Source organism: Aythya marila (genome assembly GCF_965140915.1).
Source record: "Aythya marila genome assembly, chromosome: 6".
Taxonomy (NCBI): Eukaryota; Metazoa; Chordata; class Aves; order Anseriformes; family Anatidae; genus Aythya; species Aythya marila.
In genome coordinates this window covers 22,243,457-22,260,085 of record NC_139047.1, presented here as the reverse complement: position 1 = coordinate 22,260,085, position 16,629 = coordinate 22,243,457, and the positions used below count along the sequence as shown (strand labels likewise).

Genomic DNA, 16,629 nt, shown 5'->3' with positions numbered 1-16,629 from the left:
ACACTGAGCATCAGGAAGTAGTGATGTCCTGCTTAACTCACAGGACACATTTCTTACTTTACACAAACTTTACACATTGCACAGAAAAAATACTGTTCAGTAACTGACAAAAAATACTCAGTTATGTCCTCAGTTATGACTATGCATGTTCATGGCTTTGTTACAGTTATACGTTGATCTCAGAGTTGGAATTTATAATGCAATGGTCAGAATGGTTTTCTTACTTAATTTTTACTTTTATAGGGCTAAGAATAATAAAAATAAAACCAATTTTGAATAATGGAAGAATAATATTGCAAATCAGGGAGCTGAAAGGAGTTTTCTTTGGAAGCAGCACATAGGATGAAATACCTGCTTTCATTCAGGTAGTAGGAATTGCAGGGTTTATAGGTTTTCAAAGACTTCTGTAGTAAATGTTTGCAAATTGAAGGCAAGCTGAAACTGTTTGCTGAAAGAATCTTCCCTACAGTGCTTGAGTGTGCGGAAAATAGGCAAAATAGGCTTTCCTTATGCATAAAAATCAGGAAATTACCTTTGTAGTTATTTCTTCGCTTTTTCAAGACTGTCAGAATGTCATCAGAGAGCCAAGTACATTTCAGATATTTCTAATAGTCCCTGCACTTATCACCATCAAAAATCTGTTTCATTTTATCATGTGGTTTTTAGGGCTCTTTACTTTGTAGGAGGACAAACACAAGTCATTCTTTGGTTGCTTTTGAAGTTCACTTCTTCACAACTGTGGCAGCTGCTTGCATACAGTTCAGGATAATCAGTGAAGCCTAAATAAATACCTCATACATTTAATCAAAGCATTAAAATATTTTTCAAGTTCATCAGAGGTCAGATCCTTTAACCATTCCTTATGTGGTAGCTAAAATATTCACCTTCCTGCTACCTCTTCAACAATACAATTGTGCATTCTCAGCCTCCAGCAAAAATACTGAATTACAAAAGAAAAGCATTACTGTCAGAATAAATGTGACCCTGGTGTATATGCCACATTTTCATGTTTAGAGTTCAAGAAGTTTGGTCTTTAAAACCTTAAAGAAAGCCTATTGTCTGCTTTAGCAGAATATTTGATTACTGTTGTTACTTAAACATTGCACGATCAATAATTTTTATTATACTCTTACTACTATAAATTAGACATCTGTGTAGTATTTTGAATGTATTTTATGATGCATGCTCTAAACAGTTTTTATTTTGCAGATGTTGCTAAATTTGCATAAGAAGAGTTGGATGGAAGGTTTGACACTGCAGGACTACAGTGAACACTGCAAACTCAATGAAACAGTAGTGAAGGAGATGTTAGAATTAGCTAAGAATTATAACAAGGTATTCCTATCCCATAATGATCTAACTGTAACTGTTTATGAAATGAAGAAAGTTATTACTTGATTTCAGAAGCAAAGATAATTATCACAAGCTTTACTCAAAATGACTTGTAAAAGACTAGATGGTAAGAAGAAAACTATCACTGCAGAACTCTTTTTAACCTTGGGGGTTAATCTGATTTGTATAATCTGCTTTCTGCAAAGAGTTTCTTGGGATTTGTTTAAATGAGGCACAAGCAGGGCTTTAATGGCCTTATGAAGATTGCTTCCCCCATTTATTAATCAACTATGTGAAGTTGCCTATTAACTTTTTTAAAAATACTATGATAGCTCTTCAGGCGTTTTCACCAAGGTTTTGCCACAAACTAGCAAAATGTTTAATTATGTGTTTTGCTTAGTAATTGGAGTAATCACATTGATTTTGTAGTTGTGCTTGGTGAAGAGAATTTCAGATTCCCGTAGCTCAAAACTGATTGTATTGTTCATTCTTCTGTCAAGGACTATTTGACCAGACTTCAGTATAACAGAATAAGGTTGTTTATCAGTATTATTCCAGTAGATAGGTGGGTAGTAAATATTTAGAACTCATTCTGATGCCTAATTTCATGTTCTTTTTAAATAAAGAAATTATTATTGATGTTGTAAGAAAGAAGGATCACAGTTATTTGTGGTGTTTTAATACTGGCATTTACACTTAGAAATATTGTTTATAAATCGTAGATATCTGCAACTTTTCAATAAATAATAAGCTTGTCAGTCATTCTTGATAAATGGTATTTTTTTTTTAATTTCCAAGAAGTCCTTAAAAATAAAATTCAGTATTACATCCATTAGGTGAAGTTACTGGATTTACATAATACAGACTGTGTGTTTGAAAACAACAGGACATTATAAAAATATATTGACTCTAAACAGTATAAAATGTACTAGTGATCAAACTTCCAGTAGTTGAAACAATGTAGGTGACTTTTTTTTTTGCTCTACTAGTTTAATTATCTTCAATTATCTTTACTGTCAATACTCCTCACTTTGCTTAAAAGTTTTATGAATACATCTTGCTTATCTGACAATAAAACCATTCATGAGTATTTACCTTCATCTTTTGTGCTAACACTTAGTAATTAAAACCATGTCTGCTGAAAACCTGAAGTAGCTTTCCTTTTGACTTCTGAAATGTGTTGCTGTTTGATTTTTCCTTTTTCTCTCTTTTTTTTTTTCTTTTTTTTTTGTGAAAGAGAATTATATTTGAGAATCTTGTGGTTGGGGGGAAAAAGTAAATGAAATCTGAAACACTGACCTTTTCTGTGTTTCGTTCACAGGCTGTTGAAGAAGAAGATAAGATGACACCTGAACAGCTGGCAATAAAAAATGTTGGCAAGCAGGTGAGGTGCGATGAATTAGAGTGAGGTGGAACGATACGCTTCGTTCATTCTAAATATTAATTTTCTTATATGTCTGTAGGTGATTTTAGTTCTACATGCAATATATTCTCAACTCTTTAAAGAATGAATTTATTTTTGCTGAAGATTGTTGTGTAAGGAACAAGGCTTTTGACCTTAGGTAATCTGCAGTGTATCTGCAAGTCATGTTCTACATGTGTTTATATTAGATACAGAGGAATAGTGTTGAGATTTCTTCCAATTTTTTTCCCTTTCCAAGGAGATACATAAAGATATCCTAGTCTGTTGTACTGTCAGAGAGACCAAAACCATGACGACTTTTAAAAAACAGTACTACTGAAAACAGATGGGGGTGTAGTTTCATACATTATCATGGCTAAAGAGCCAGCTCACCCCTGTCCTTGGTTCATGAAGACACTGTCAGTGCGTAGCTCCAGTATGCACATATGCAAGTAAGCTGCATTGCTTTGTATTGCTGTTGAAGCAAAACAGTTTAGGACCATAGCTGAAACTACTCAATTCATTCTATCCCTTTGCAAAGTAAGGATGTAGAGGACTTGACAGAAAACCATTTCTACATATCATTTTAACCTAAAGGTTGAGGAAACGTGCTTTGGTGGAGGAGAGAACAAAACAGCTTGGTAAAAGGTTGTGTTCAAAATTCAAGAGGGGCAATGAAAACAAAACAAACAAAACAACAACAACAAAAAAAAGGCTTTAAAAATACTAAGCATGTCATTGAAGAACCAGTATATATTGTATTGTTAGTGGCAGTAGAAGAATGTAAAGGCTTCTGGATTGCTCTTATGTGTCAGCTACTAGCAGCTATGTCATAACACATCTGCACTATTGTTCAGTCACTCGTGTATTTCTGTAGCATTCAGAACAATAAAGTTTATGCACACCTACACATACATAAATATATATAATTAAACATTGCAACAAGGATTGTATTTTAAGAGTTTTGATGTCATCTCAAACATAACTGGAGTTTCATTCGTCTTTTAAATAATTACACATATGTGGGGGAAAATACCTATTTTGATGCAGTTCTTTATAAAGAAAAGCCATTTTTTCCTGATAAAATTACTAAATTTTTTTTTCTCTGCAACTTATATAGAAAATTTTGTAAACAGACAGCTGCTCGCAATAGGTATATTATGTAATTAGGATGCATTTGTTAAGAACAGAATATTGGAGAACTACATGATCTTTGAAAATGAATTATTTAAGAAAGCTTACATTTTATGGCATTCCTCACACTTTGATTTTCCAGTTCACTTTTACGTAAACTCAAATGAGTTCATTAGATTTTGACAATAATTCTTTTAAAGTAGTAGATAAAATTCCCATATGATAGCCTTCCATGTTTTCTTTACAAGCAAGAATGCTACAACAATGCAGCAGTAAAATTTAGAGATGTTTTTTAAACATGCCTGATAATTTTGCAGTATTTTCAGATTAATTACTTAATCTTGATTCTGAAAGTTATTTTAACGGTTTATGAATATAGTTAAGTTTTCAACCAGAAATAATGTAATTATTCTATGTGAATGCCCACAAGTGCGCACTCAATTGAGTAATAGTGTGTGGGAATGTGTATTTTCAGAATGCTGTTCAGGTTTAGCATTCTGTTTGTCAGAACATTTGAACATCTCATTGTGCATTTTCTTGATAGGTATAAATATGTTAATTTTCTCAGTCGACACAACTATTCAAAGACTGTGTTAGATCGTGCTTGAGGCTTTACAGGATTAGAATACATATTTGTACAAAGATCTGAAAACAAATTGCAGTGTACCAGAACTGAGATTAAAATATTGGACCTAGTGAGATATATAATGAATTCCACGTGTTGTGTTTTGTCCTTAAAACTCACAGCTGTCATGGTTACTCTTCAGATGCTGGATAAAAATTTCCTTCCTAAACCTATCCTCTGCTTCTCTGAGCGATAGTATGGACTAATTGTTTGGCAATTTAGTCATTTGCTAGGTGTTGTTAGAAAGGAAGATCTGAGAGCTTCACTGGCCTCTCTTCCTTAAGTCACAGCCTTCTTAGATATAAATGAAGTAACTGAAATCCTTCACAGAGATACGTTTTATTCATTTCTCGCATGCTATCCTTTTTATTTCAGGACCCCAAACGTCACTTAGAAGAACATGTGGATGTGCTGATGACTTCAAACATTGTCCAGTGTTTAGCTGCTATGTTGGATACAGTTGTATTTAAATAATCAATTTACTGTTTGTGATGCTTTCTGTGTATATTTGTTTATCGTTTCTAATACTCACAAAACAGAGACTGCTGAGGCTATATTTGATTAAACAGAGACATCTGACTTCATTTGCAGTCTAAGTGCAGCTCAATAACACCTTTCAGTCTCTAATTGTGCAGTTGCTTCATTTTTTTTATGTCAGGGTCTTTACAGACTCCAAAGTAATTCAAGAACACATGTGCAAAAATGTATTACATTTTCATTTAATATTTTGGGAGAAAAATCAGTAGTACATATATATTTTGATCGTTGCAACATAATAAAAGTACATTTACAAGCCTGTCAAGTTCTGGAAGGCCTTTTTTGTGAAAGCGGGGGGAAGAGGGGAATCAATGGTGTAGGAAAAGTGCTGGTAAAACATATTTGTATCCACTGTAGAACTACTGAGATGTTAGTTGCTAGGACAGCAAAAAATCTCTAATGAAATTTGGCTTCCATTGATTGCCAAATACTCTTTTTAAGATTTTATATATACATATATACACACATATATAAAAGCGCTGAATTCCAAGGATATACAAAAAGCAAGTGCTGAAAATTATGATGACAGCTCCCTTTCAATATTATTCAAGCTGTAATATCCACAGAAGACAATTGACCTTAAGAAAATGAATTCAGTTATGCTGATAACTGAATCACACAACTCTCACCAGCGGTGTCATAAATAGCACTATTCTGAGAATAAACATTAAAGTGATGGGGGCTGCTGTAGGGTTATATGAACCCTCCCTCCTGTGAAAGAGGAGGTACATAAGATACAGATATATGGAAGGAGTCCCAACTGCAATGTGACATTTTAAACCTTTTCCATGGACTAGAAATGCTTATGGAAGGGCAGGTGGGTTGGCTGCTTGGTTTTAAGCAGACAAAGCCAAGTAACTGTGGTTGGGGAGTGACTGGGTTTTGGGCAGGGGTTGGGGGGGTGCATTTTAAGTATTGGAGGTGCTTAGGCAGATTTGGTTCTTTTGTCTGGGTGGAAGTGCTCTTTCTGTATCACTCATTCACAATATCTTAGTTGCTGGATTTTTTTTTTAAACTGCAACAGTTGTGACAGATAAATAGTTTAGAACTCATCTTTGTGTTAAAGATTTTAATTTATTTGACTTATTTGCATCATAAACAAATGGACCATAAATGTATGTCTTATTGTCCAGATTGTGCCCAGTACTTTCCTATTCATTTGTTCATTAACATTCAAACATTTTTCTTTTGTTTGGAATTTCTTATTTAGGCCTTCTACCATTTTAAAATAACTCTCTCTCAAAGTATATTTAGTGTGCATTTACTTCAGAGGGGAACATGCAGATTTTTGCAGCTGCCCTCCTTATGGCCTTCCCTCTGCCCCCACAGTAGGCAGCAGAGTATCAGACTGGGAAAATGGAGACGTACCAAACCATGTTTGATCTGCCTGCAGTTAAAATAAGTGGAAATGTTTCTGGCTGTTTGCGCTGAAAACCAGCGTATCGCTGAGGAAGGTTGTATTTGGGCCCTGCCATTTGTCCAGTATATGCTTCTCTGCTGCACCTTGCAGAAAGACAGGGCAGGAGCTGATGGGAGCCTGCAGCGGAGCTCTGCATCCCTGTGCTCCTGTATCACCAGGAGAGACATGGATATTTGGGGGGGGGTCATAGGTAACGTGGCACTGCAGAACTGGCAAGGAGCTATCGCAGTGCTGCAGTGTATGCATGCGAGAAAGGCCAGTGCAAGCTGGGAGCCAAAACAGTAAGTCTTGCACATTTTTCTAAATTTATTTTAACAAATGTACATCTTATGGAGGATAGCTGAAGGAAAGCTGCTGGAGATGTGGATCTCCTTAGTATGAGCTTGTGCTGTAATAGCCTGCTTTCTATCCAGTCCTTGGTTTGACTTGGAGGCACAATTTTCCATTTACTAAGATGTTTCATGAATAATCAAAAGGCTGGGTTTTGGGGCATCTTATTTTTGTTCAGTCCTTTAGGAGCTACACAGAGGGATTTGGAAGCGTGCACACATGCTGTAAGCTGAAAAGCAGCAGCCCATATACCATCCTGGAGGAAGAAAGGTTTTCAAGCAGCCACCTTCTGAGCCTCCAGCCGCAGCGGAGCAGACCTTCATTAGCAGCTTGACCCCTCATCACCTGTCAGCGCGAAGGATGGGCATATTGTATTAGCAAACCTCTCCTTCTTTCCATGACGATTCTGTAACACCACCTGCCATTGCATATCCCCCTATTATACCAGTTTAGGAGTTGTGCACTGAAGATTTTTGGCATATATTAACACTTCCATGTGATTGGCAGTACACCACTGAATTCATTGCAGCTCTGCATGTATATGGGTGTAGCAACATAATTCAGGGCAGCGTTTCCCAGGGTTTAGCTGTGTTTCGACCCATCTCCCGCCCATGTATCTAAATCCATTACCTTTTTATCGGTTTCAAGCAGAGAAATGCAAGGGTGGGCATGCTGGTGAAACAAGTGTCAGAAACAGTAGTTAGGGCTGATATTGATAAAACTATTTTCTTAGCGCTGAAAGGAGAAGGTAGAGTATGGGAAGTTGCCCGTGCTGTACCATGAGCCTGCGAGTATGATTACTTCCTCGCGTTTTGCCTAACAAAGGATTTTATTAGAATAATTTCCATGCAGAGGCTGTGTATGCCAGCCTTCCTGAAACACCACATCATTGAACAAGCGCACAGTTTTAAGCAACAGAAAAATTACAAAACGGCCGTGAGATTTGGGAGCATTGAAATACGCATTCTGACAAACCATCCTGCTTTCTGCCTTCTCTGGATTTGACTTTGCGAAGTTTCGGCCTGGCTTCAGCTGATTACGTGTCGGGCTTGATTTTATTATGAGGTGGTCGGGGCCGCGGTAACAGTGAGCGGAATTGGAAGCCGGCTGCTGGTGTCAAGTGGAAAGAGGTGTGCTCCGTGACATACCTCAGGTCCACATCGCTAAGGGGAAAACACTATGAAAAATGAAACAGGAGAGCTCCTCCCGGAGAGGAAAAAAAAAAAAAGAGAGAGAGAAAAAAAAAGGGTGATTCTGGAAACTCATCAGCTCGCCTGGGAAGGGGCACGGCGGGCAGCGGGGAGGCGGGCGGCCGAGTGTCCGGCGCGGAGCTCGCTGCGGGCCGCGCCGGGGCTCCCCCCGCTGAGGGACGGCGCTCGCCGTCCCCCGGAGATCGGGGGCCTTGCCCCCGCCCCTAAGCCCCGGGGAGCTCGGCTCGGCCCTTACGGGGCTGCTCGCGGGCCCCGGGGCTGCTCCCGCCGCCGGCCTCGATCCGCTCGCTGAGGGAGGGCCGTGGCGGCGCCGCTGCCGCGAGGCGAGGCGAGGCGAGGCAGCGGGTGACAAATGTATTACAAAAGCGCTCTCCCCTCCCAGCGCTGTCTGTGGGACTGAGTCACTGAGGGAAAACAGACACCGAGTGGAAAGCGATCCGGAGCCGGAGGGACGCCTTCTCCGCTGTTTTGCTGACGATCTGCGGCATTACAGCGCCCTGCTAAAATATTTATTTACTGGGGACCCGCAGACACCACGCCAGGGCAGCGCGGCCGCAGCTGACTGCGCAACTTCCAAGGGGAGACCCGCGGCCGCCGCGCTGGGGGCTCGGGAGGGGCGGGGGGCGCTCGCACTGACGGGGGGCTCCCGGCGAGGGGCTCCGGGCTCTCGGTGAGGGGTTCCCGGTCCCCGGTCGCCCCCGGCAGCGGGGCGAGCGCGGCGCCGCCCGGGTGAGCTGAGGGCAGCGGCGCCCGGCCCCGCCGGCGGCCCCCGGACCCCCCCAGCCCGGCCCTCCCCCGGCACCCAGAGGCGGGGGACAGGCGCGCAAGTATTTAGAGAAATGCGGGGCTTTTGGTTTATTTTGCAGCCGTAGTCAAAAATAAATAAATAAATAAAATAAATGAAAAATAAAAATTATAAAAAAAAATGCTGGAAAGGTCACATAATAATGAGCTCTTACAGCAAACACACTCTTCCCTTCCCCCTTCGCCTTCCTTCTATCTCACAATAAAATCATCTCCTTCAATTTGCCATGATCGTCGCGACCAGGAGCCAGGTGATTATCCTAATTAATGTCTATCTAATTAAATTACTGTCAGCGGTTAACCAATGGCAGAAGCCGTTTCATCCTCTCCGCAAGCAGCAAGATCAAAAGTGAGTCTTTCCTGATTGCTGCATAGTGTCAATTGGCCAATCTCTTCTCCCAGGGAAGGAAAAAAAAAAAAAAAAAAAAAAAAGTAAATCAAACGTTTGGGAAGCATTTGGTGGATGAAGTGCTTTCTGTCTAGTGAGGGTCCCAGGATGTCTAGCTTCTGATACTGAGGAGCCCTTTCAGATCCAGGGACTGAAGGGTTATTACTGTGGTGCTAGAGCTATGCAGCTGGAGCATTGTCTTTCTCCCTCTATCATGCTCTCCAAGAAATTTCTCAATGTGAGCAGCAGTTACCCACATGCAGGCGGATCTGAGCTTGCCTTGCATGATCATCCCATTATCTCGACCACTGACAACCTGGAGAGAAGTTCACCTTTGAAAAAAATTACCAGGGGGATGACGAATCAGTCAGATACAGACAATTTTCCTGACTCCAAGGACACACCAGGGGACGTCCAGAGAAATAAACTCTCTCCCGTCTTGGACGGGGTCTCTGAGCTTCGTCACAGTTTCGATGGATCTGCTGCAGATCGCTATCTGCTCTCTCAGTCCAGCCAGCCCCAGTCTGCTGCCTCTGCTCCTAGTACCATGTTCCCTTACCCCGGCCAGCATGGACCTGCTCACCCAGCCTTCTCCATCGCCAGCCCCAGCCGCTACATGGCTCACCATCCTGTGATCACCAACGGAGCTTATAACAGCCTCCTGTCCAACTCTTCGCCGCAAGGCTACCCCACGGCGGGCTACCCTTACCCCCAGCAGTACGGCCATTCCTACCAAGGGGCGCCTTTCTACCAGTTCTCCTCCACCCAGCCGGGTCTCGTCCCCGGCAAGGCTCAGGTCTACCTGTGCAACAGGCCGCTCTGGCTGAAATTCCACCGGCACCAGACGGAGATGATCATCACGAAGCAGGGGAGGTAAGCCGCCGCGCGGACCCTCTCCGGGCGCCGGGGCTGCTCGGCCGGGGGAGCCGCCCGCTGCCGCCGCCGCCGCCCCGGGGGAGCCGCCCGCCGCCGGGGCCGGTGGTCGCCGGGGCCGGTTCCCTCCGGGGCAGCCCCCCCCCGGCTCCCCGCGCCCCTTCCCCGCGGAAAGCTCGACGTTTCGGGAGGGAGTTGCTTTGGATTTTTGGTTCCCGGTCGCTACCGGGAGCCGGGAGGATAATGCACAGCGGGCTGGCTCCTCTGCGTGTGCGTATCGCTGCCGCTGGCTTGCTTTCCTTCTTTCCTCTCTTTTTTTTCTTTTTTTTTTTTTCCTTTCCTTTTTATAGGCGCATGTTCCCTTTCCTAAGTTTTAATATTTCTGGTCTCGATCCCACGGCTCACTACAATATTTTTGTGGATGTAATTTTGGCGGATCCCAACCACTGGAGATTTCAGGGAGGCAAATGGGTTCCTTGCGGCAAGGCGGACACCAATGTACAAGGCAAGTTCCTCCAATTAACACTTTTCCCGACACATATGTAGGTGAGAATGATTAATTAAAGCCTTTGTGGACTGGCTCTAGCGACTTCTTAAACGAGAAAGGGCCAACGATGCTTTTTAGAAAAAAGAAAAGGAGGGTGGTGGAGAAAGTAAGAGGTGATCGGAAAACGCTGCTTTAATCCCGCTCGGTTAAATGAAGGCGGTTTCGGCAGAAAAATAGCGCTAACTTTAATGGGGTCCTTCGACCCCGCGTGCTGCTGCAGAGGCAGAACCAGGCTACATGCGAGACCCGTGATGTGGTGGTGTTTTTTTTTGTTTCGCTTAGGAAACCGGGTGTACATGCACCCCGACTCCCCCAACACGGGAGCCCACTGGATGCGCCAGGAAATCTCCTTTGGGAAACTAAAACTTACAAACAATAAAGGAGCATCAAACAACAACGGGCAGGTCAGTGGGGGAACCGCAAACGCTCCGTTAGGCTTTTTTTCTTTTTTTTTTTTTTTTTGCTTTGCTGCTTCAGGCAGAATCCTGCACTCTCCAGTCGGATGTGTATATGCAATATATATAATAGTCCTTATTTTTAAAGACCGTGTCCCCAAACGAGGATAAAGGGGCGGCGGGGAGGGAGAGCCCTCGCGTCCTTTGCCGCGGGCATCACTGCCCCGTCCTGCTGCTCTAACCCCGCGGCCCCCTCCCTCCTCTTCCTCTGCCTGACAGATGGTGGTTCTGCAGTCCCTCCACAAGTACCAGCCCCGCCTGCATGTGGTGGAGGTGAACGAAGACGGGACGGAGGACACCAACCAGCCGGGCAGAGTGCAGACCTTCACCTTCCCCGAGACCCAGTTCATAGCGGTCACCGCCTACCAGAACACCGATGTAAAGAGCTCCCCGCTCCGGCCCCTTCGCGCTCCCTGCACGGCCCGGCCGCTGCTCCCGCTCCCCCGGGGCTTCGGCACCGGGAGACCGGGGCCTCCCCCCGCTCCCTTCCCATTTTGCCTCCGCGTTGTGCCCCGGGGCCGGGCGGGGATCCCGCCGGGAAGCTCCCGCTCGGCGGAGATCAATTGGCGAGGCCATCGATCGCACCGGGGCGAAGGAGCAGCTCCCTCGAATTAAACCCTCGTTACCGCCTTGGCCGCGTTTCGGCATGGCCGGGTGGCGGTGCCCCTCTCCCCGGTGACATATGTTCGGGCCGCGGTCCCGGGTTAATTATTTGGCTCGACGCGAGCCTCAACTCTCAGCTACCGCTCTGCGGGGCGTTTCGCCTCGTTTCTGGGTTTAAATACATTCACGGCCATGCGCTACGCGTAATTACACTTCTGAAAACATGGGGTTAAACGCGAATTTTTAGCGTGATTTTTAGAATAAAGCGAATCGTAAAATTCGATTTTTGGTATCTAGTAGCATGCCGCAGCTTCGTTTTTCGTGTTTCAAAGGCAATTTGACCGACTAGAGCGAAGCTCGGTGCTTTTAAAAGCGCGGTGGCTGCAGCAGAGTGCATTCTTCGTGCTTTTCACACTGTGCGCTCTGCTCCTCTGTTTCCCTAGATCACACAGCTGAAAATAGACCACAACCCTTTCGCCAAGGGCTTCCGAGACAATTATGACACGTAAGTAAAACCGCATTTTTCTTTCCCTTCTGCCGGCTGCGGGCACCCGTCAAGGGGAGAGGCTGGGGGGCGCGGGCAGCCTCCCCGCCACGCCGCCCCGGGCGAGGCCCCGCCGGAGCCCACTGCTTCTGTGCTCTCCTCAGGGCTGCGGGCACACAGGGGCTGCCCCATTTGGGGCTCAGCACATGCTGGGGGGCCCCCCGCACCCGGCCCCTTTCTTTGCGCCCCTTTCCAAGTTCGCGTTGAGTTGCGCGCAAGGGCCCCGCGCAAGGCGCGCTGTGCGCCCGCCGAGTTTGAATAAGCCCGGGCTCCGCAATCCCTGTGTCCAGAGCAAGTTTTCTTTTCCGTCTCGTTTTGTTCCCCTCTGGGGTTGGAGCGTATTTTTTTTTTTTTTTGTTCCGTATATATATTTTTTCTCCTTCCTTGCATCTGGGTGGAGCTAAAGGCTGCGAAGTTTTAATCGCGGTTTGTCCCCGCGCTGCCTCCCCCGCCCGCAGAACCGCCCGGGGGCTGCTGCCAGGGCCTGGCTGCTGTGGGGAGGCCGCCCCGGTCCCCGGGAGCCGAACGGGGACAGCCGGGCCCGGCTGCAGCAGCGCTGACGGCTGCGGCTCGCCCCGGCCCAGGGCATGGCCGGCGGGCACCTCCTGCCCACACACCCCCACAGCCAGCTTAGGGCGGGCGCAGGACGGCTCAGAGCCCCGAGGGGGCGGGCGGCCCTGGAGCTGCTCGGTCCCTCTGCAAGCCCCGGGGCCGCAGGACGGGGCCGAGCCCCTGAGGGAAGGATGAAACCTCCTCCTCCCTCTGGAGGCTGCAGCCGGGAGCAGCTTCCCACCCAGCGCCCCAGGCCGCGTGTAGCACCCGCGCCTGCTAAGGCCTCTCGCAGGGCTCCAGCTCCCCTCGGCAGCGGCATTTCGCTCTCAGGGGGGAAGCGACGCCGAGGCCTGAAGCAGCTCCAGAGGCTCCCGGGGCCGAGCAGCGGCTCTCCCCGAGGGGACCGCCCCGTCGGGCGGCCGCTGCGAGCCGCGAGGGGCCGAGCGCCGTGAGGGCAGCCCCATGATGTCGCTTCTTGTGCGGCCTCTGCAAGACCCGCGGCCTTCAGAGAGGGTTCGTGGCCTTCGCCCCCAGCCTCAAGTGCTTTTCCCTTTTTCAGAGGGGAAAAACTTTATAGGGCGTCACTTTACAGGAGACGGGGGGAGGGGGAAGCTTCAATGTTGTCTAGCACGTTGGATTTGTTTAAGGGCCAAGTTTATTTTGGATAAGAAATTCCAGGAGGCGTGGAGGGTTAATTAAAGCACAGTTTTAGCCTGAATTAAATACAGATAGTAGTTATTCATCCATTAAAGTTTTTATAATCGCAAATTGCAGCCCAGCATGGGAGAATTATATATAGGCCACGCAGGGAACACTAGATGCGTCTGGTTCTGCATTTCCTCCAGTAGGTGTTTAAAGATTAGCCTAATTTAAACCCAGTAAAATGTTGACGGTTCGTCTGCGACTCTCAATAATAAGTGTTAAACAGGCGCTATAACGCCGCAGCCCGCCGCTCCCGCTGCTCGCTGCACACGCCCGGGTTGCCTGTGGCGCACACGGCGGGACCGGTCAGCGTGTGACGGAGCGGGGATTTCAAGCCCTGGGCTGAGAGCAGGAAGCCCCTGGGCTAACAGCAAGCACCCCCTGGTCCCAAAGAGCAGCTTGCCGTGCCCTCCCCAGCTAGGGCCCTGTCTCCCGGCCCCACCGAGGGCGGCGGCGCCCGCCCGTGCCCCCGACGGCGGCGCCCACCCAGCCCTGTCCCCTTCTCTCCGGCAGGATCTACACGGGCTGCGATATGGACCGGCTGACGCCGTCTCCCAACGACTCGCCCCGCTCGCAGATCGTGCCCGGGGCCCGCTACGCCATGGCCGGCTCCTTCCTCCAGGACCAGTTCGTGAGTAACTACGCCAAGTCCCGCTTCCACCCCGGGGCAGGAGCCGGCCCGGGGCCCGGCGCCGACCGCAGCGTGCCCCACACCAACGGGCTGCTCTCCCCACAGCAAGCCGAGGACCCGGGGGCCCCGTCGCCGCAGCGCTGGTTCGTCGCCCCCGCCAACAACCGCCTCGACTTCGCCGCCTCCGCCTACGACACGGCCACCGACTTCGCCGGCAACGCGGCCACGCTGCTTTCCTACGCGGCGGCCGGCGTCAAGGCGCTGCCGCTGCAGGCGGCCGGCTGCGCGGGGCGGCCGCTGGGCTACTACGCCGACCCGTCGGGCTGGGGGGCGCGCAGCCCCCCGCAGTACTGCAGCAAGTCGGGCTCGGTGCTCTCCTGCTGGCCCAACAGCGCGGCGGCGGCGCGCATGGCCGCCGGCAACCCCTACCTGGGGGAGGAGGCGGAGAGCCTGGCCCCCGAGCGGTCCCCCTTGCCGGGCGCCGAGGACTCCAAGCCCAAAGATTTGTCCGACTCCAGCTGGATCGAGACGCCATCGTCCATTAAGTCCATCGACTCCACCGATTCTGGGATTTACGAGCAGGCCAAAAGGCGGCGGATCTCCCCGTCGGACACCCCGGTGTCCGAGAGCTCCTCGCCCCTCAAGAGCGAGGTGCTCACCCAGCGGGACTGCGAAAAGACCTGCGCCAAGGACATCGGCTACTACGGCTTCTACTCGCACAGCTAGGCGCGGCCCGCCGCCGGCCCCGCCGTCCTTTTGCACAATAACTCCTCCGCGGTTAGCGCACTGACCCCCGCCCCTAGCTGCCCCATCCGTTCCCCCGGCCCGGCCCGGCTCGGCACGGCCCGGCCCGGCGGGGAGGCGGGCAGGGAGGCAGGCAGGAGGCCGAGCCGCCCTCCCCGCCCGCCCCGCGAGGCCCGGCGGAGCCCCGGGGGCGCGGACGGCCCCGCCGCGGGCGCCCCCCCCGCGCCTCCGAGCCCCGCCGGTCAGTAGGATGTGTAGACTCTCTCCAGCCGTACAGCGCTTCCTTCCTTTTACCACGGATGGATACTAGGGGATGGTAGTAATAGTGGGGAAAAAGAGCCTGTGAAATGCCTGTACATAGGGTTCTAATTTATTACTTTCCTTTGGGTTTGTTTCCTATTTGTTCGGATTTTTTTTTCTTTCTCTTTACTTTTGTTTTCACTGTTAAGTCGCAAAACTTAGATCTTGTTTAAATCCCCTCACTCTCCCCCCGCCTCCCCTCCCCAGGTGAACACTCTTTCTAAACGCCTCTGGAAATGCTGAGCGCCCCGTAGCCGTACAGCGAGTAATGGGTTTCTCACTTTCCCCGCAATTCCTCGCATGAAATAATTACGCACTGCCCTGGGCTAACACAGCTACGGAATAGCTGAGCTTTCCCTTCAAAAGACCAGAAATACGTCTCGTAGGAAAGTCGACTAAAGTAGCATGACGCCTTCCAAAAGCAAAATTAACTGCCTCTGTATTTTTTTCTTTAAAAGGAATAGCTCGACATCAGCAATATTATTATTTTTGTGGTATTCCTCCCCCCACCCCATCGCCCCCAAGTGCCAAATCCATTACTGGTCCCTGCAGGTGCCAAATATGCTGACAAACTCTTTTCAAATTTCTTTGCAGTTTTTCCCCTCTTTCTTTATATTGCTGTAAATCTTTGTAATGAATAATCTAAAAAAGAAAAAAAAAAAAAGAAAAAAAAAAGATATAGACGACTGAATTGTTGGTAACCATAGTGTAGTCCAGTGAAGATGAATTGTGAGTTGTATATTTTACTGCATTTAGTTTTGGAATTGACTTTTTCATAAAGTAGCTAACCGAGATCTGACTTCCTGGGGAATAAAGTGCACATCGAAAGTAAGAGCGCTCTTTCCTGTAAACCTCTGATTCTGGCAGTGACGGAGAAGTAATATCCCTCCAGGTCTCCCCCCCGGCGAAGCAGAATAGTAAGTCTTCGAATTTTGAGTAGCAAATCTATACGATTAACGCATTTTTATATGAAACACAACTGCAAACTGAAATATGCATCGGGCTAAATATTCAGTCTAGGTTACACTCGACGGGGAAGTTTCCTAATAGAAATTCAGGGTCATAAACGTGTGTATATTTTTGACTCTTCTGTAAATCGAATGTTGTGATTTTTATATTTGTTCTGTTATGTCCGTGGAACTGAATAATTTATACAAGTACCTGCTCCATTGAGAAATGTTTCGGTTTTTGCCCGTTTGTATCGTCTGTGTATAACAAGTAAAATAAACCTGGCAAAACGCTCACCTCGTCTCGGGACGCCGCTTGGCAGCGAGGGCGCCGGGGCTCGCCCCCTCCCGGCCCGGCGCTGCCGGCCGGAGGAGGACAAGGAGGAGGAAGAGGAGGAGGAGGAGGAGGAGGAGGAGGGACGGCTCGGGGGGTGCGGGTCTCCCTGCTTGCCCCGACCGCTCCCCGGAGCAGAGGTGAGGGGGGCGGCTGGGTGAGGACCGCCGCTGCCCCCTCAGGGAGAGGCGGGGAGACGGGCCGGGTGAGGCGC

At 48.1% G+C, this 16,629-nt stretch overlaps 2 protein-coding genes across 5 annotated transcripts in view; both read left to right on the top strand.

Moving 5' to 3' along the window:
• PSMD14 (proteasome 26S subunit, non-ATPase 14) overlaps nucleotides 1-5,291 on the top strand; it is a 45,837-nt gene extending 40,546 nt beyond the window's left edge. For all 4 annotated transcript variants that reach the window (XM_082763623.1, XM_082763622.1, XM_082763624.1 and 1 more), the window contains 3 exons: nucleotides 1,210-1,335; nucleotides 2,654-2,716; nucleotides 4,869-5,291. In XM_082763623.1, the coding sequence (XP_082619749.1) occupies nucleotides 1,210-1,335; nucleotides 2,654-2,716; nucleotides 4,869-4,967 (288 nt within the window). In that variant the 3' untranslated portion in view covers nucleotides 4,968-5,291. The remainder of the gene's footprint in view (nucleotides 1-1,209; nucleotides 1,336-2,653; nucleotides 2,717-4,868) is intronic.
• A 3,810-nt stretch (nucleotides 5,292-9,101) lies between these two features.
• Nucleotides 9,102-14,816, top strand: TBR1 (T-box brain transcription factor 1; the record flags this gene model as incomplete). Its single annotated transcript, XM_082763289.1, has 6 exons — nucleotides 9,102-10,056; nucleotides 10,407-10,561; nucleotides 10,886-11,007; nucleotides 11,278-11,436; nucleotides 12,105-12,166; nucleotides 13,973-14,816. Exons 1-6 carry the CDS (start codon nucleotides 9,365-9,367, stop codon nucleotides 14,814-14,816), a joined length of 2,034 nt encoding a protein of 677 aa, XP_082619415.1. The 5' UTR covers nucleotides 9,102-9,364.
• Between the last annotated feature and the right edge of the window lie 1,813 nt (nucleotides 14,817-16,629).